The sequence below is a fragment of the Trichomycterus rosablanca genome, chromosome 1, assembly GCF_030014385.1.
Source record: "Trichomycterus rosablanca isolate fTriRos1 chromosome 1, fTriRos1.hap1, whole genome shotgun sequence".
NCBI lineage: Eukaryota > Metazoa > Chordata > Actinopteri > Siluriformes > Trichomycteridae > Trichomycterus > Trichomycterus rosablanca.
In genome coordinates this window covers 44,941,544-44,961,289 of record NC_085988.1, presented here as the reverse complement: position 1 = coordinate 44,961,289, position 19,746 = coordinate 44,941,544, and the positions used below count along the sequence as shown (strand labels likewise).

Genomic DNA, 19,746 nt, shown 5'->3' with positions numbered 1-19,746 from the left:
CAGTATCATTTGGTTTGGCTGATATATACAGCTGTGTGTCATCTGCAAATCATGTCTGTATGTAGATTCCCAAATGGCCAATGGCACTGGATTCAAACCCTGGATCCCAGGAGTAGTGGGCTAGCATTACATACAGCTGAGTATTATCTATTATTAGTCCAATAGGTTGGGTTTAAATGGCAAAACAGTAAAGAATTAAAATTATTCTCCAGTGGTTGTAAGTTTAAACATCTGACTCTACCTTGTCAAAATTAGATTTTAGAGATACACAGACAGTATCTTAGACTTCATGGCCAATAATGCAGTATAAACTGGGAACCCTTATAGCGAGTCACAGGTATACATTGTATCTACTCAGTCAAAACTACAACATACGGACTCCAACTCAGTTCTAGATGTTTTCACTTTGTTATTATGGGTAATTAAGTGTAGAACCATGGGTGAAACAGCAATTACACTAATTCAAAATCAAATCTACAACACAAAGTATGCAAAAAAATTAAAGGGTCAACTTTAACTGTCACATAATGCTGAATAATGATCCACACAGGACACAATGTACCATATTCCACATGATATATTTATTACTATCAAATCTGTGTTTAAATACCCAGTATTTAAAATCTGATTTGTATAAAGTGGCAGGGCTGAATGTAAAGATTTTTTCCAGTTTTAGTAAGTGATTCAAATACTGTAGGCTGCTGTAAGGCGTAATGCTTTAGACAGGTTTCTATAGCAAGAGTTTATTCAGCATGTGTGTGTGAGGAGATAATTCATCCTAACAGCAGCTCAGTCATAGCAACCAAATACACAGTAAAAGACTTGACAGTTTGAACACTCTGCTGAGAACTGTGCATGCTAGTGTCAATCTGTCCTGTATAAATTACATTTATTTTTAAAACATAAAAAAATGTACAGTGACCAGCACAATTAGTGTAATTTATGGACATTAGATTAACAATGTCTGTATTCTCCCTCCAGTGCGTGTCAGCTTGGTTGAGACTCAGTAGACATTGTTGGGTTCTCTGTCTCTAGGCCCACTCTCTTTAGGGACTCTAAGTATTTCCCTTTCCCCCGATTTACAATGTCCTCCACTTCATCGGCAAGGTCCTGCCTCCTGCTCGCCACCAATGCTGCAATCAGCTGTGGAACTGCCCCTGCTCCTGTCTTCTGCTGCCCTCTTGCCCAGTGCATTAGCATATCCAATACCATGGTTCCTAGATTATCTCTGAAAAACAAACCCAAGATCAGTGCTTGTCCAGTTTTATCTTAAGAGATTTTCCAAGAAATGGAAGTCCCTCCATAAGTGATTAAAAAAACAAAAAGAAAACTGGTCCAGAAGGCTGCCAAGAGTCCTACAGCAACATTAAAGGAGCTGAATAAATTTCTGGCAAGCGCTGGTTGTGTATTATATGTAACAACAATTTCCCATATTCTTCATATATCTGTGCTGTGTGGTAGGTTGGCAATAAAAATATCCAAGCCCAGCTACATTTTGCGAAAAGAAGAGTTGTGGAAAGGAGAAGGAAACAACAAACAAAAAAATAATGTAAGGATGCACACAGCACTGTGTTTGTACGTACATGTTTGTAGGTGCATATCGGGGAGTATAATCCCCTGCAGTGTCCCAGATGGCTTACTGATGACTGACATGGGAAAAGATTATACAGATACACCCATGCATATTCATGTTCTATTCTTCATTTCTGTCCTTTCTTTCTATCTCTCACTGTCCTCCTCTGCAGCTCATTTTAACAAGTGATTCTAGCACAAAAATGCAAATCACAGCTAGCCGTAATTCACTTATTTATGGATTAACAGAAATGTATATATATATATATATATATATATATATATATATATAAGATAGATATTGATAGATAAATAGATATTGAAATGTACATACAGTGCTGTATAAAAGGTGCTTTCTACATTAGTTTACTCCCCCTCAAACCTACATTTTTCAATATGTGCGCCAGAATCTAGTCCACAAACATCAATGATATTCAGATGGTCAGTGCTGGACATCAATTAATAGTAGGGCTAATCCACCCACCCCCAACCCCTGAAAATTGCAAATCATGTCTCTATGTAGATGCCCAAATGGCCAATAGCACCGCTGAGGATTCAAACCCTGGATCCCAGGAGTAGTGGGCTAGCATTACCTACAGCTGAGTATTATTTATTATTAGACCAATAGGTTGGGTTTAAATGGCAAAACAGTACAGAATTAAAATTATTCTTCAGTGATTGTACGTTTAAACATCACTACTGCCAAAACTATCATGGCTAAAACACTTAAGGTAAGGGCACACTAAGTGGTGCAGTGCATGTCTACCTCTAGCCTGTCATTCAAAGCAACCCTAGCCAACTCTGGCCATCAGCTCTTGGATACAAAAAGTGGCAGTCAGCTTCCTTATCCAAGCAAGCTGATGCTTAGTCCCATGGGAAACACTGGGAACTAAGGACAAGGCAGGAATAGCCTAGAAAAGGGCACCAATCTATTGCAAGGCTTCAGCCTACAGGCATAGCCAATCATGCCTGTGTAGACACCCGGCCGGCCAATAGCACTGCTAAGATTCGAACCCAGAACTCAGAAGTGGTGGTAGGCTAGCATAACAGACCACTGTGCTTTTGCCTGACACAAGCCCCATAATACTATTAATACTAATACTAATGTTAATAACTATTAGTATAATGGCATATAGTGTGCATTTATCATCCACTAATTGTGAGTGCAATATATAGGTAAAATTCCTATATGTGGCACAAAACATTACTCCTCCTCTTCAAAGTAGCATTGATCAATTCAATTAGTTATTGGGAGAGGATGAAGAGCCCAGTGTGACCCTCTCTCATCCAGGTTGTTACCTATGGTACCCTACCCTATCCTACTAGGCTAAACTAGAAACTAAAATGTGAATCTACTACTACTTAATAATAAATAACAACAATAATAAGTAATTTAAAATCTGCTTAAATGTCCATGAAACATCCATCTGAGACACTGATGGAAGAAAGCTTGTCTGAGCTTCAACAAAATGATATTTGTGCTGTGGTTGGTTGGGAAACTCAATCATTACACCTTCTTGGTCAAATGCACATCTCTTCAAGTTAGTGGAAAGCCTTGTTACAACTATGTAACATTTTTATTAATATGTGAGCTCTCACTTAACACAACACCTCCAGCCTCGCGTCTTATCCCTGCATCCACTGAGGGACAAGAAGTGAGGACACACAACCTAGTCCATAAACATGAAGCAGCCACTGAAGCATGGCTAATGGCACCATCTGGTGGCAGCAAGGAGCCCTGCTGCCTCTGATCTGCTCCCTATGACGCGCACCTGTGTTTGAACTGAATGCGATCCAGCTCCTTATAGCTGATGCCCAGGTTCATTCCAATGCTGCGCCAGTCCTGGCTGATGCGGAACGAGATGGACAACAAGTTAGTCTCGGTCAGGTAGCCGCTCTCAGGATCCCCCAGGTTTAACGGAGGATACTGCTTCTCCTCATATAGATTGCCTGTACCGTCCGAGCCCTGTGTAGTAAAGAAACATGAAAAGTGTGAAATTTTACACTGAAATGAATCAGAATCAGGAATAAATGACATTCGAATAAGTAACATATTAATGCAAGGATATTCTTTAATTAACAATGAAAAGCAAGTTTTACTGGAAGTCTGAGGGGAAGTGTGGCCATCCATTGGCAGTTTAGGCCTTTCCTTTTCTGAACCAATTCCTCCGGCAGATCACTGGGCACCTCACCTCTGTAGAAGGACACCTATGGAATGCACAGATGTGTATGATACTGCTTTCATTTTTTTTTTTATTAAATCAGTGTTTTGTTCGTGCAAATGCTTGTGTCGCTACAGTCTAAAATGTATCAAAAATGCAGTCTGCATCACTCTGACGGCCAGCACGCACACACACACAAAGGCAGTTGTAATAAATGTGAATTACTATCAATGGGAAACCTAGGACTGAGACGGTTGCACACGTCCTCCCATTTCTGGCAGGGATGGATGGGAGACAGACACAAAGCTACTGGTCTATAATCCTCTCAGCTGCTCTCTGTACTTGTTCTTGATGCTTGTTAGGCTCCAGATCTTCCCTGATCTCTGCCAGTTGTTCTTGTGCCGGCAGTAAAAAGTCTTGAGGTTTCTGATTTAGGTGAGGCTTTTTTATTTAAAAAAAATAAAGGTTCCATGCAAGACCCATAATGCATCACTATGTTGCTGAAATATCTGGGCTCGGTGCATGGCATTATGTGATATGGAAGGTAAAACATCGAAAGAGGCATGTAAGAAATTTTGACAATGTATGAGGCAGCTAATTCTCTGCAGTTTTGTGATAAATTGTATGCCTATTATTTTTTGGAATTTTAACGTATTTTTTTTGTCAACCATTTTTTGACGTCACTCTTGACAATGACAGAAAGCGCCATAGTTAAGAAAAGCTGTATCAGGGAGTAAGCAGCATTCTGGTTCTGTAGCTGCCACAGGTTCAGCAGGTTCTTCGGGTAAGCGCTTGGGTTGTGGACTAAGTTGCTGGTAGTGTTGCACTGAAGTGCTCTTTTGTTTCCTCTCCCCGTTTCCAGGTGATCACGTTGCATAAAGTGCAGTGTTTCTGCTCCTGTAAAGTCTTTTCCGTTCCTAAATCCTGCTAATTTTCTTTGCTACAACATTTGATTGATGCACAAGGTTCACTCATAACTGGTTCTGCTGCAAATCTCCTGAAATATTTCCTCCATTATGAAAATCTAATATTCTCTGCTTCACCAATCCATTGAAGATTTTTATAGATTCAGTTAAAATCCCACCACACTCAATGAAAGACTGAAAGATACTGAACCGTTACATCATGCTAATGGGGTCTAGTTTGCTCACCTGTCCTCTGACAATTTGTTCTTGTTTATGTGTTGGGCTGACATGCACTTCTTTAATGTTCTTAAGATGAGAGTAGAAGGTAAAGACAAGTCTTCCCTCTCTGCAGTCTGGTCGGTCTAATGGAACACACAGAAATTGACTTTACAATCTTTTTTAATTAATTTGTACAGTATGTTATTTATACAGCAGCTAGTTCCATCATTACAATATGACAGTCTGTGAAGCGTTTTAACCATGCTGATATTTGTGCTAACAGCATGGCTTTTTCACACCATAATTGTATCTCTCTGTTACCAACTAATGAGTGATGCGTTGCCATGTAACAAAGCTTTATGCACAGAGACCTTAGCTGTTTGGTATTTATGCTTATACGAAAAAAAGAACTGGATCAAATAGATGACTCTAAGATAGCATTTGACCAGCAGCCAGTTTGACTCTGAAGAAGAGTGTGACTGCAGATGCACATCAAATTTTGAATCAGCTAAACTGTAGTGACGGCAGAACAACTTAACATGCTGGAATTGGCTAAAAACGAACAGAATACAAACAGATTTGTATTGTACAGATACAAAAAGAACACAATAACCCTATTAAATAACTAAATTCTATCATATTTAAATTTTTTATGAATGTAATTTTGAATTGTCCATTTTGACCTTTATTTTTATTTATTTGCACTTTGTATTTCTATCACCCAATACCCATCTCTATAACCAGATGCCTTTTGTAGCGTACTAAGTTAAGGCAGGCAAGGAAATTGTTACTGTTGCACACATACAGCTTATTTGTTGTGGAACTACTATCTGGTGGAAGGTATTTTTAGTACAAAGCATATTCACTGTGAAATCAAGGTTTCTTTGATTTATTTTTTGTGTACAGTGTTGTATAAAAGAAAAGTAAAGGTTCTGAATTTGTTTGCGATTTTGCGATTTTGTTGCCGACGTGATCTAAATGACCAAATTTGTAATAACAATAACCCTTTTGTGTTGTTTTACTGCCTACTTAAAATATGGTAAACAGTAGAACTATAAATCCTACAACATCTGTAGCACAATCTGTATGCTATTATAAGATATAGTACATCTAGTCTAATAATATCTACTCAAAGTAAATAAGGCCTTCTGAGTAATCACAAACTGCTGAATGCAGCCAGATTCAGAATGAGTGATTATACTGCTACTAGTCTGGTACCCAGGCTTCATTACACTGTGAATGTGGATTGCATAGTGTGGGTGCGCACACCCACCAGAGCTAAGGTCTATCCCTCTCTCAAATCCAGCAAAGAACTGCTCTCCCTCCAGCAGGCTGCACACATCTGATGGCTGAGGACCATCATACTGCTCTGATAAAGAAGCAAGCCGATTGTCAATCTGCACACAGACACACACACACCAGACTTAGCAAACACCTTTAAGCTGTTTGTCACTACAGTCGTTTTGATCATGCATGTGGAAAGTTCCTGGAAATTGCTCCTGGAAATACACAATACACAAGATTTCCTGGCATGCTTTTAGATTACTGATATGTAAGGGAAGAATCACAATCACCTCAGACATGTGTCCAGCCCACAGACAGTTAATCGGCTGATTTTTTAACATTACTAGTTATGAGCGTGTGTACACATATATCCTTGCTTACCTTGTCTGAAGGCAGGCACTGCAGCAGCACTTGCGTAAGATCATTTTTTCTCTGCAGCACCAGGAACTGGACCCTAAACTGCCTCAGCCTGTGGTACACCTTCCTTACAACTCCACTGATACAACTATGAGTGGTGTACCACAGCCAGTACCTGCACATAAAAAAGATGTTCAAAAGCCCTTTAAATCATTAACACAAAACCACAACCCAATTGTAACTGGTAAATCGCCAAAATATTTGCTTTCACAAGTTATTGAAACAACCAATTTTTGACCATCAGCTGTGCTGTGATCCACTCTGCTACCCTGTAATTTGATCTAATGGTTGTGGGTAGCAAATCAAATTACAGGTCAAATAGTAATTAAGGCTGTGGCATTACTTTGCAGTTAAGCACAAAAAAATGTTGGCCAAACCCACCCTTAGAGCTTTTGTTTAGCCCCAGATCTACCACAAAATTGCCAATAACAATGGGAATTTTAAATTTAAAATGATACAGTGCTGTGGCACAGTTCGCAGTTTCTTATGTATTTGAGAATTCGTTTTGGTTCTGCCAGCATTGTCGATATAATGTAGCATTTTAAAAGTGACTTAAATGACCAATCTGCCTTGCTCACCAGCCCTATCCAAGTTGGTTGTTAGCAAGCTAAGCAAACGTCTTACCCAGAGGTTTAAAAATTGTAAAAAAAAAAAAAAAAGGGGGGGGGACTTGAGTGTTGCAGCGGTTCAATGCGCTAGCCCAACTCTACTGGGAATCACAGTTACAATAGGCTGTGCCTGAGGGACAGGTGACAAATAGGTTCATATCTGCTGGATGATTTATGTAGAGCGGTGGGTGACTATTTGATAAAGCTCTCTGTGAGACCCCATCCTTGGCAGGTGAAAAAGAGCAGTCAGAATTGGTGAGTGATAGTCTGTAACTCTCGAGCAGATTCAAACTCTAGAATCAAGCAGGGGTGTGCAGCGATGGAGGATGCTACAGGGAACTGGACATGACTAGATTGGGTGATATTTGCATGTCAGTTTTGGATCTACTGTGTTTCAACATGAAGGACTGACCATTCAGAGGTTAGTTGAGCAAAACAGCTAAATAAAAACTGATGCTTAAGTTTGTGCAGTTGCTTAATGCAGTTTTAATCTAAGCATGGGAAAATAATGCCATAATTTTGCTTGACATAAAAGGAGGATGAACAAACTGACTACAGAGTGTGAACAAACGTGGTTGATATGACTCACCATGAGAAGTGTGTGACGGAAAAGATGGCATAAAGGTGTGTGGTGTATAGATACACCTGAGAGGTGATATCAGTCCAAGTTTGGGCCACAGGGTCACCATGCAGCAGGTGCAATCGAGATACATCCACTGTATGGCCTAACACACACAGACACACACATACTCTTTGTTAAGGGTGAGCAACAAGAGCAAGAGGAAAGAAGGAAGAACAGGGACATAGAGCAAAAGAGTAAACATACCAGTGAGTCCGGGTGGCAGGGGTATCTGCACTTTGACTGGCTGAAGGAAATGCATGCTGGGAGTTTGGGAGAGGCAAAGAAGGGGGCTAGCCCTGGCCTGTGGGTCTCCAGTCAGATCCTGCACAACCGATTGTGCCACCTGCAGAACCTGGCAGAAGAAACAATAACGAATTCAGATACATGTATGCAGTTTAATAACAGTTCATAGAACAGGAGTTCACAACCTGTGGTCCACGCCACTGTACTGCAGACCGGCAACCAGCAGCTTCTGGTCACTGTAGTGGCCCATTGAGACCCAGATCATACAAATGCTTGAGAATCACTGATTTCAGGATGTGATGTTAGACGTTATTACATTTAAGTCATTCAGTAGAGCAGGTGACTGAAGCCCTAGAGTGAACTGGTGCCAATTTAAGGATATTTATTTTATTTTATTAGGATTTTAACGTCATATTTTACACACTTTGGTTACACTCATGACAAGACAGGTAATTACTGGTTACACAAGATTCATCTGTTCAAGTCTTTAATGCCAAACACAGTCATGGACAATTTTGTATCTTCAATTCACCTCACTTAAACGTGTTTGGACTGTGGGAGGAAACTGGAGCTCCCATGCAGACACGGGGAGAACATGCAAACTCCACAAAGAAAGGACCAGGACCGCTCCACCTTGAATTGAACCCAGGACCTTCTTGCAGTGAGGTGACACAGAGCCTACTTTTTTAAAGAGCAACTCATTTAACTCTATTCAACTACTTTGAATAGACATATGACATAAGTTAATAAACAGTCAATCTGACTACAAAAAATACAGGTATGATGGTCATGACCTGCTCTAAAGGCTTTGACATTGAATGGTAAAATATGTTTGAAAATCTAAAAAACAACCTAAATAAAAACCTCACAACTAGGAAATGATTTAAATATGTGAACCTAAAAGATGTAAATGTGAGCCACTGTAAGCATACTCACCTGTAATGTAACAGTCCGCATCTGTGTGGTGCAATCAGGGGGAAATGTAAGTTTGATCCCATTGTCGTAGCTGGACACCAGCAGAGCTCCTGCATGCGATACTGAGCAAGAGTCTCTAACCGGACGAGAGACAGCCACAAACGAGGAGAACTGTGTCACAGAGCAGCATGCTAGCTGTACACACACACAAATCATCACAGTACTCATCACAGTCTGAAATACAACCACAACATAAAACATTGATTGACTTTAAACTCACCCTGGCTGGTCTGCCTCTGGGTCTGCTGCTGTGCTTCGGGCTCCCTCTTCTGGTCACGGTGGTTAGTGTGCTCCATGACTGACCATCATATTTGCGTACTACCACCTCTCCTTTTCGAGTCCTGTGGTAGGGAACACACACCTCTACAGGCTAAGAAACAAGACAAGAAAAATTGGAACAAGAAAGTAAAGTTTAATCAGTCTTCATACATTTTTAGACTGCAAATATAAAAGTGAGCAATGTTTAAAGCACACCAAATTGGCATTTTTTTAATTCAATTACTTGCATTGTTTTCAATAACAATCCTAAGCAAAAGCACCTTTGTCATGTAGAAGTGTATGGTCAAAAATATAAAGTTGCGACACTTTTGTGGCTATAAAAAGCCCTCACTCTACTGGAAAGTCTTTTTAACCAGTTGTATCTTCTCTACTGCTGCACACTCCCTATCCTGACCAAGAGGGGTCATACCTAACACACGCCCCCTCCAACACGTGTGCAGTAGCCAACTGCTTCTTTTTTACCTGTACCATACAGCAGAGGTTGTAATTAAAGCAAAAACAAGGTATCTTTTCAGCTCGATCACTCTCAGACATAGCCAGTCATGTCTGTGATCAGCAGAGAGAGCTCAGATTCAAAGTCAAGTGTTCGAGATCTCATCAGTGGTGGGCTAGCATGTTTAATGACTGCAGAAAGCCTTTTCAGAATTTAGTATACATTCAGTTAAAAAAGCATTAAAGGTTAGATGCTGAAGTTGGACTAGAGGGCTTGGTTTGCAACTGGCATACAAATTTATTGATTTATGGGGTTGAGGATAGGGCTCTGTGCAGGCCAAAGTTCCTTCAAATGAAACTAGAATTTTTCTACTTGCAGTCATTTCTTTTTACCTTATGAAATGTAGCACCATGTGGGAGGAGTTCCAATGGAGTACTCAGTAAAAGGTCATGCTCCTCAAGCCATATCCACTTCTTGTTTGGTTTGCTTTCGGCCCACTTAAACTGTGTAGGGCTCTTAACGCACCCCCTAGGAAACAGGACTTCTGCCCCTCCAGGAACAAACACATGACCTCCAGCAGGCGATATGTTAAACCTTTCAAGAGTTTTAGGAGAAATAATGCAGAGGAGAGAATTACATCACCGTAGAACACTTGTACTTGTTTGTTTGTTTATTAGGATTTTAACGTCATGTTTTACACTTTGGTTACATTCATGACAGGAACGGTAGTCACTGGTTACACAAGATACATCAGTTCACAAGGTTACATCAAACACAGTCATGGACAATTTAGTATCTCCAATTCACCTCACTTGCATGTATTTGGACTGTGGGAGGAAACCGGAGCACCTGGAGTAAACCCACGCGGACACGGGGAGAACATGCAAACTCCACACAGAAAGGACCCGGACCGCCCCACCTGGGGATCGTACCCAGGACCTTCTTGCTGTGAGGCGACAGTGCTACCCACTTAGCCCGAACACTTGTACTAATACTACTTGATGACAAATGTAGTGTGTAACATACCAGTGCTTGTTAAAGGCGAGGTGTAGCTCTGGGATTGCAGTGTCGGCTTGAAGTAGAAGGAAACCAGACTGTTATTCCAGCATGAAACCTGTTATCGGTTTAACACAATTTAAAAAGAAATTAAAGAAACAAAGAACTAAATGGTTAATACAACCTGCTGGTACAGGTGGGAGTGGCGGAGGAGTCGGGGGGCGGCCCAGAGGGTTATTATATACATTCACTTTGGTTTGGTTAGGCAGGAATTCAGGGACACTCCTCAGTTCATTACTGCTGATGTTCAACACCGTCAATGAGTGTAAAGAGCCTTAATAAGAATAATAAAAGAAAAGAAAAAAGAAGACAGAATAATACTGTAATATAACACTGTATTAGGTGTGTGAAATGTGATCGTTTTAAAAATGTTTAAACTTTCCATTTCTTTTTTATCAGCCACGTTATCCTGGTCAGGGTCATTTTCAGTCTTATATTATTAAGGTAATTGATGATTATTTCTGTATTATCTTGTGTGAGTTTCTTTTAACGTATTGGGTATTTGTAGTCTTTGTTTTTCACTGTTGTACTTTAAGCATTCATTCATAATGTGTTTTATAGTGATTGCTATGTCTGGGGTCTTTTCTTAGTATTAAGTGTTTGTGTGTCAATCTGGAATGGTCTATTCTACATCTAACTAACATATAACTTGTCTAACGTCTGTACATTTTCCAAATTGTATTTTTGATTTATTGCTGATGTTGGTATCAATGTCATGTATTTTATTATTTGTTTGTGTGTTCCATTCAAGTTGCCATTTATTATTAATGTACACATTTATAATGGGTTTGATGTCCGTTGGTGGAAGTTTAAAGTTAATGATTTTTGTAGAGTTCTTCCTCTTGCTAACTGATCAATGGGCAATGCCCAGGTATCCAGCATAGTCTAATATCAAACATTTTGTCTGCGAGTTCTTTTATGGTGCTCTGTATTTTGATTATTGTTGGGTGTTTGGCTGAGGGTGTGTTTAGTGGCTTAAGGCATGACTTGGAATCTGTACATCTCAGGATGTTGCGTTTGTTCATTAGTCTTGCATATTCTAGTGCCATGAGAAGGGCATACGGTTCTGCTGAAAATATAGAGGTGGGAAGAGGTAGGTTTGTTTTCCCTTGTATTGGTCTGTGGTGATGTGTGCAGCTGTGACTTGGTCAGTTGTTTTAGATCCATCAGTATATATGGGCAGGTGGGTGAGGTATTTTCCTCAGATTTTAAGAAAGCAGTTAAGATATGTGTTTGGATGTGTGTTTAATTTTTTTATTATAGGCAATGTCTAAGATAATATTTGGACTCCTGAAATCCCATGGTGGTATATTGTTAGTGGGTATCTGTGCTATTGCAGCTGGATTTAGGTTTATGTCTTTTATGTGTTGCTTTATTCGTATCCCTAGAGGTTTTATTGGGCTCGGTTTGTTTTTTGGTATAGGATTTAATGGCTTGGTGAGGTAATTTTTTTTGAATACCAGGTTTTATCGATTACTTATTGTTTTATTGTATACTGTAAGTATACCGTTACTGTGAGTTAATTTTAATCTTCTATGGTCCAGTGATGGTTCTTGTGCTTCGATATACAGACTTATACAGACAGGGGATGTATGATATGCGCACAGAGCAACTCTAATTCCTTGGTGGTAAACTGTGTAGTCAATAATATCTTGAGATTCAAACCAGGATCTCAGCAGTGGTGGGCTAGTGTAATAAACCACTGTGTCACCCAAGCATCTCCATTACTAAAATGTTTTAATTTCATTTAATTTTCATGTTTCACCACCGTTTTATCCTGGACAGTGTCAGGGTCACGGTGGGTCCGGCTACCCTGGATACACTACGCACAATGCAATAACACACCCGAGACATGATGTTGATTTATTGTGGGGCCTCATACACAGCCAAGACGTAGCCACTTATGTCTGTATGTAGATGCTCAACCAGCAGATAGCCCAGCTGGGGATTCAAACCTAGTTTTCATCAGTGATGGAGTAACATATTTTACTGCTGCACTGAAAGAGCATTACTGCATTAGTAAAATAATATTTATAAATGTTTTTGGTCACCGTGAGCCTCTCTCTGTGAAGAATCTCAAATCTTTGATTACACCAGCAGACATTTAACAAACTGGCTTACAAAGGCTATTTACCAACAACCACCTCTCCTGAGGTGATAGTCTTCAAATCTCCATGCCAACAAACTACATGCCACACAGTGGCTGCACATGTGCTAAAGAAGACCAGCAGCATGCAGTGATGGTCATGGGTACCACAGCACATTAAAAAAAAAACAATGAAAAACTTTTCAATTACTATTTTCAATTTTTGTATTTTAGAACTGTTTCTGTAAATGCTGTGTGTGATCGCTCCACTCTCTCTTACCCAGTGTTTTTGGAAGTTCTTTAAGCTTATTAAATGAAAGCTCCAGGGTCTGAAGATGCTTTAGCTGGCCCAGCTCCTCAGGAAGACTCTCTAGCTGGTTGGAGGACACATCCAGTGTCTGCAGCTGCAGCAGAAGACCCACTCCTGAGGGCAGGCATTGCAGTTTATTCCCTAGCAAGTTGAGATGGCGAAGAGCTATGAGGCCAGCCACCTCATCCGGAAGACTGCTCAGCTGGTTATAGCAGAGGAGAAGCTCTGATAGATGAGAAAGAGAAAGCAAGCAAGCCGGGAGATCCGAGAGACAATTGAATGAAAGATCCAGGTGAACAAGAAGGGAAAGAGAGGAGGATGAGGGAGGAATAGATGTCAAAAGGCCTGGAAGGGGCTCGCCTTGGGCATCATAGAAGCGGTAGCCTGGGTGAGCATTAGTGGTAAGGATAGGAGAAAAAGAGAGGGAGGTTAAATAGGAGAGACAGAAAGGGTTTATTAGAATATGATTTCTTTAAATAGGGTATACAATTTTACATAATACAATCATACAAATCCTTGTCATGATTTAAGTTGTCTTTGCTAGTAAAACAGCAATATTACATTTCAGGTGCCTCTAAAACTATAGCAACTGGCTTTATTTATAATATTTAGTAATAATCTTTAGTAAATTGGCTCTCTGGGCGCCTACACAGACATATTTGGTTATGTCTGAGGGTAGGCAGGCCGAAGGGATTCCCCATTGCTGCAATTGCAACCTCTACTGGTTGGTCAATGGCACCTGCAAAGAAATAGGGAACAATGGAGATAAGTGTGTGACTCTCTGATCCAATACTGATCACTACGTATAAAGGCTGCCTCGTGCAGGTAAAAAATAGCCGTTGGCTACCACACATGTTGAAGGTGGCTTGTGTTCGGTACGGCCCCTCTCAGGCAGTATCCCTACAGGATCTATAGCAGTGGAGGAGATGCAACAAAAGCCCTCATGCTCTTAAACAGGTAACGGTTATGTTCTAGGGAATGGAGTGGGTGGAAATTAGGTACATGGGGTAATAAAGGCTAAATGAAGAACTTCTGGGGCTCAGGTGGCAAAGCCTGTTAGAACATCACTTTTAGAACAGTGATGCTAGAACATCACTACAGAGCCATCAGCCTGGCCAGGCATCCCCACAAATACAACTGGCCATGTTTGAGGAAGTGAAGATCAGACAGCGGGGGGGTGTCATATGTAGCCTTGTGTGGCTCTCCATACGCATAGGAAACGCAACACTGGCAGAGGATAAGAAACGACAGCAAACTGAACAGCTGTTGGAGGGGACATGTGGTGATCCAGCTCTTCTTGATCAGATCAGAGGTTGTGCAAACAACAGTGGATTCAAAATCAGGAATTGGAAATAAATTAGTGGGAGTTAAACCCCTGGTGACCTCCACCTGATGGCATCTTCAATAGCAAAGAAAAATGTACTGTGACATATCTATTTCAATTACCAGTATTTACACCACCCCTTTTATACTTCATCCCAAATATCAAATATAGAAAATACATTTTCTTTTAGTTTAATTAAAATATTATATTGCAGCTAGATGAAAATGATATATGTCAGGCGTATGTCAGGTGTGTACCTCTAATTGTTAAAGAGCGCAGTTGAGTGAGATGAGGAAGAACAAAGAGAGCTTCTTTCAGTGCCTCCTCATCCTCCGAGCCCAGTCGGGCGCACCGTACTCGCCTCATTTGCTCAGGTACACTCTCCCAAAGAGCTGGCATTACTGCTGCTCCACTCCGGTACACATCCAGCACAAGGCTCTTATTTCCCAACATTGTATCCAACTCCACTGAGGTTGGAAGAGAAGGAGTAAGAGATAGCTGTGGAGATGAAGAGGACAAAGACAGAGCAGAAAATAGACCAGAGGAAGATGGGCATGAGGAAGTAGAGGAAGAAGTGGCATCAGTGTATTCACAGGAGACGGGGGAAATAGGTTGTACGTTTTTAAATTGTCCATAAGGTTCCTTTCGAAGAGATGGTTGTATGGACTGAAGCACTTTACCATTCACTTCCACATTGCTTTCCAGTTCTTTCATTTCTTCTGAACACTGTCTTTTATTTAAAATCTGCCGTTGAGCTGCATCTAATGTTGGTCCTGCAGGACAGGATAGAACTGTGCTCTTTTTTATATCCTCTCCAGGCCCGCTTTCCAGAGTCATCTTGTATTTTAAATGACCAACTCTCCCTGATTCGTCTCCATTCTCCTCTTCCCTGCTGTCTCCTCTGGATACTTTCCTCCTTTGGTCCGTCCTCTCCATCCTTTCCCTCTCTTATTTTAGTTCCAGTGCAAATTACAAATCAAAAGAACTAGAGTTTGGAACATCACCTCGTCAATGTAACAGCTCGTCTCTTTCTCCTGAGCCATGGCTGAGACTGAACCTCATCATCAATCTGGCCCGTGCTGAGATTGCCGAGTCCAGGCAAGCCCATGCGTGGCACCCATTCTGCAAAAGATGGAAGGTGTAAATTGAAAAAAGCAGACATGTGACAGAAATCAATGGCCAGATGTAATAACAGAAGTGGCTCAGCTCAGCACTGGATAACTGGGTTTTATTTTATTGAATGTAAAGCCGCACAAACTGTTGTTTTTACTTGATTGACCTTTATGCAGTTGTTTATTTATGAACTTGCAGTAATCCCCTTATCCTGATCAGATTCATGCTGGGTCTTGCACCACTGGGAAACACCAGGCAGAGGTCAGGAATACACCCTAGACAGAGTGCCAATCCATTAAAGGGAAACACACTCTCTAACTTACACTTAGAGACAATTTAGACTGGAGTCCCCAGAGAAAACCCAAGCAGACACACACACACACACTATGCCTAAATTCTACACAGTAACTAGAGGTGAGAATTACATCCTGGTCCCCAGAACTCACTTTACCAGCTGTGCCATAATGCTGTCCAAATAAAATAAGGATTTCATTGGCTAAGACTAAAACACCAGGCCTCTCGTGTGGCAAACCAGAATTCTAGCACAAAACCATCATTACATTATTACACTTCATTAGGATACTTGAACAGGTCACATAATTACGCCATCATCACTTTGCCATTTTTGGCTGAACAGATGGGTTAGCTTTCTACATTGACCTCTGTCCCATGTGGTTTGTAGCAGACTGGCCCCTGATAATGCAATCCAATTTAATGTTGTCATGTGGGCACAGATTCCTTAAGTAATGTGACTTAATGTGGTTCAGTAGCTCCTTTTCTATACTGGCCATATTGTACTGGCCAACTTGCCCATTGAACATGTCTCCGAAACATTTTCAGCAGTTTTTTGATGCATTTGTTCTCAAAAACCTAAATGCGTCTTTCTTCCTCTTTCTTCAGTGTCCAGGCTTCACGTCCATACGTGGCTACTGGCCAGACCAAGGCTTTCATCAAACAGAGCTTGGTAATGGTGCTAATTTATTTGTTTTTCCTCATCCCTGACAATTTGACTTTACTTCACCAGCACATTCTGCAGTATTTGATACTCTATTTCCCAAATATAAGAAGGAGTCCACTTGTCCATCTTCTACCATGATCTCCAGTACTACAATCCAGTAGAGCTCACCATCACTTTGGTTCCTGTAGTTCTTCTGGTAATGTGACCAATAATACAATGTCATCATACCGTAGATTGCTAATGGTCTTAAACAGACATGCTGAGACATTACAACCTTGTCAGACTCCCTTTCTTACCCTAAACGATACTGATGTGTAACTGGATGTCCTAACATCAGCATGTTGTTGGCTATACAGATTATAAAGAAACTTCAGTGCTTAACTGACATTAACAAAAAAGAATTATACATTAAAACTATATATTAAACTATATATTAAGAACACTATACCAACAGTCAGAAATAGTAGCAGTAAGGTTGGGTGCTTCGCTGGACTCGGATGATCTGGTGTTAGACAGGGTGAAGAATGAATATTCCACATTCTGTGTTCATCTGTCTGTGAGCTGAAGCTGCTGCATCAAAAAAGCAAGTTTCAATCTGATGGTTGAAAAGAAACAGAATTAAAGTTAATAGCCTGGATTACGTCCTGACTATCAGTTTAAACGAACCAGAACTAAGCAGTTCTGTCAGATTTACAGCAGTTCTGCAAAGTAGTAGAAGAGGCCAAGATACCAACAGTAATGTGAAAGTCTAATTTCTAATAATAAACAGTCTATGGTTGCTCTCATTGTTAAATAACTTAGTTTTTTGAATAATAATGTTTCAATATGTTCATTGCTTTGCAATAACAAGCAATTGAAGGTGGATGATTACTTTTTACATAACTGTATGTTTATTTAACATTACTAAAAACATTATGTCACAAGAGAATTTAGTGTCAAATAAATCATTCATCATTTATACTTGTACTTATAAAATGAACCGTCAGTTTAGAATTAATAAACAATGACAACTTATAAGCAACACAGAAATGTAAAGTTTCTGGCTAGCTAACATTAGCTGGCTAGCTCTGTATACAAGTAATCAAACCACTCACACAATGTTGCGACTTTATAAAACAGCACCGCGATTTTCTTCTTCAAAACTCAAACAACACATTACTGAAATGTCCGTTAGTGTGTAGTTTTATAGTTTCGTTAAAATATTAATAAAGAGAGCTGGTGCTTTTAAAGTGACTTGTCTCTAGTTTGACACTGTCAGGGAAATCATACAGCGCGGAACTTTCAAACTAGTCGGAACTTCAAGCCTGGGTTGCCAGGTTTATCAAAAACATTCAATTTAAAGTCAGGTTAAAACCAGCCTTTGAGAAACCGAAAACAGGCCCAATTAAGGTCACATCTTCTGGTGATCTTACAGTTTTTAATTTTGTATTCTAATTTATACTCTTTTTAACAGCATTTATTGTTTACATTGGTATTATTAGTAGTATTTTTTATCATTGTATTATTAATAATATTATTATTTCCAGTCAAGAATTTTAACACTAAAAGATCTGAATTCGACTTGTACCTTGTACACATGATCTCTACTTTCTTATGAAACAAGAGAAACGTTGTGAATGTAAACTGAAGTATCGATCCGATTCCAATACCAACGTTGGTGTCGATACTATCGATATTTGGATCGATCCGCCCACCCCTAGTAATAAGGTTAGAACAGCCATGTGAAGGTGTCAGTACGTAGCCTAGCCACCTAGTTCACAGCTACGATACTGACTAAAACTAGAGATGGGACGATCGATCGGCTATGAATCGGTATCGGCCGATTTTTAATCAAAATATGCTATCGGCGATCGGCGATCGGCGATATTTCCTAAAAGTAGCCGATCCGATCGTGTGATATATAAAGATCACGTTAAGTTAACAGCTCAGTGGATTGATCCAGACTTTGAGCTACGACGCGCAAACCATCACATCACCATTCATCAACCATCGTACAGAAACCACAGTGAAAGCTCTTCATGACCTAAAATAACATCATTAACGTTGTGCATCATGCATACGATGTAATTTTGCTGATTGTAATATTTACTTTAAAAAGATAATTCAACCCGGTCACATCTGAGCCGATTCTATCAGCACGTTATATAAACTCCTGGTTCACTTTGGTAAATCGTAAGCGGTTCTTACTTGTGATGTAGATGAGAACAGAAAACGTTACAGAGCCAATCAGAGGCAAAAGTTTATTCATTACCAAATTCGTTAGTTCAGGATCATCTGCTGAACTTTTAGCTCCTTAGACGGAACGAGTCTGACGGTCGGTTACAGCTTTTTAATGAAGCTTTTTAATGTAAGAGAGTCACACAAAATGTTCTGTAGTAGTTGGTGTTTATTTAAAACCACGACATTTAATTAATAACAGTAAACACGGAGAGATAACTGAGAAGAGAAACTTACGCTTCGCGAAAAATGACTCGTGAATCAATGAATCACTTATAGCGATACAGTGAACAAAGCGTCTCTTCTAAAGGCGCACACACACACACAAACGCGCGCGCGTGCTGCTCCGGTTTATCTTCACTGTGAGGCTCTTTTTAAGTTTATTTATTGTATTTACTGTATTCGCAATCGGCTATCGGCAGATGTCCCTGAAAGGAGATCGGAATCGGTGCCAAAAACCCCGATCGTCCCATCTCTAATCGATACTATCGATATTTGGATCGATCCGCCCACCCCTAGCGCAGACAGGTTGTGAACAGGAGAAGCGATTACATATCAGGGCAACTTAAAACACTTCTTCGAGTTTAAACTCACTTCCACATGGTAACTTTTGCTTAACGTGGTGATTCGTTGCTTAATATTACTTACTTTTAATATTTTTAAATTTATTTTATTAGCAGTAAGCTGCTAGATGGTAGCAGCTAATCTGTCGGACTTTACCCGATACCTTTCTGTATGTTTTTTGTGTGAATTTTGCATTTAATAAACATACATTGTAGGACAACCTATAATGCATCGTTTTCTGATTTCAAATAAATCAACCGAACTCTCCAGTGTCACATCTGAGGAATCCTCCATGTCAAGTCAGACACCACCAGTTTATTATTTCTTTACCTCATATTTCAAAGTATCATTAGCTCTGCTGTCATCATCCCTCCACAAATCAAGCCCTGAACAAAGTTC

At 40.1% G+C, this 19,746-nt stretch overlaps 1 protein-coding gene across 1 annotated transcript; it reads right to left on the bottom strand.

Annotated features, from left to right (window-relative positions):
- Positions 1 to 559: 559 nt before the first annotated feature.
- Positions 560 to 17,811, bottom strand: pidd1 (p53-induced death domain protein 1). Its single transcript, XM_062993401.1, has 17 exons — positions 17,661 to 17,811; positions 17,019 to 17,161; positions 14,753 to 15,617; positions 13,142 to 13,555; positions 10,900 to 11,049; positions 10,746 to 10,791; positions 10,112 to 10,313; positions 9,228 to 9,377; positions 8,969 to 9,142; positions 7,994 to 8,141; positions 7,757 to 7,892; positions 6,524 to 6,674; positions 6,132 to 6,255; positions 4,886 to 5,001; positions 3,673 to 3,780; positions 3,345 to 3,538; positions 560 to 1,228 (listed from the first exon to the last, which is right to left on the bottom strand). The coding sequence occupies exons 3-17, from the start codon at positions 15,429 to 15,431 to the stop codon at positions 988 to 990; spliced, it is 3,033 nt and encodes a 1,010-aa protein (XP_062849471.1). The 5' UTR covers positions 15,432 to 15,617; positions 17,019 to 17,161; positions 17,661 to 17,811; the 3' UTR covers positions 560 to 987.
- Positions 17,812 to 19,746: the final 1,935 nt, after the last annotated feature.

Bases quoted from the DNA above. Each gene is read 5' to 3' on its own strand.
- pidd1 (XM_062993401.1), bottom strand. From the start codon at position 15,431: ATGGAGAGGACGGACCAAAGGAGGAAAGTATCCAGAGGAGACAGCAGG. The intron at 10,314-10,745 runs GTATGTTACACA...AACTCTTGAAAG, and splicing joins CTCGCCTTTAACAAGCACTG to GTTTAACATATCGCCTGCTG. The intron at 6,256-6,523 runs GTAAGCAAGGAT...GTCTGTGTGCAG, and splicing joins AGTGCCTGCCTTCAGACAAG to ATTGACAATCGGCTTGCTTC.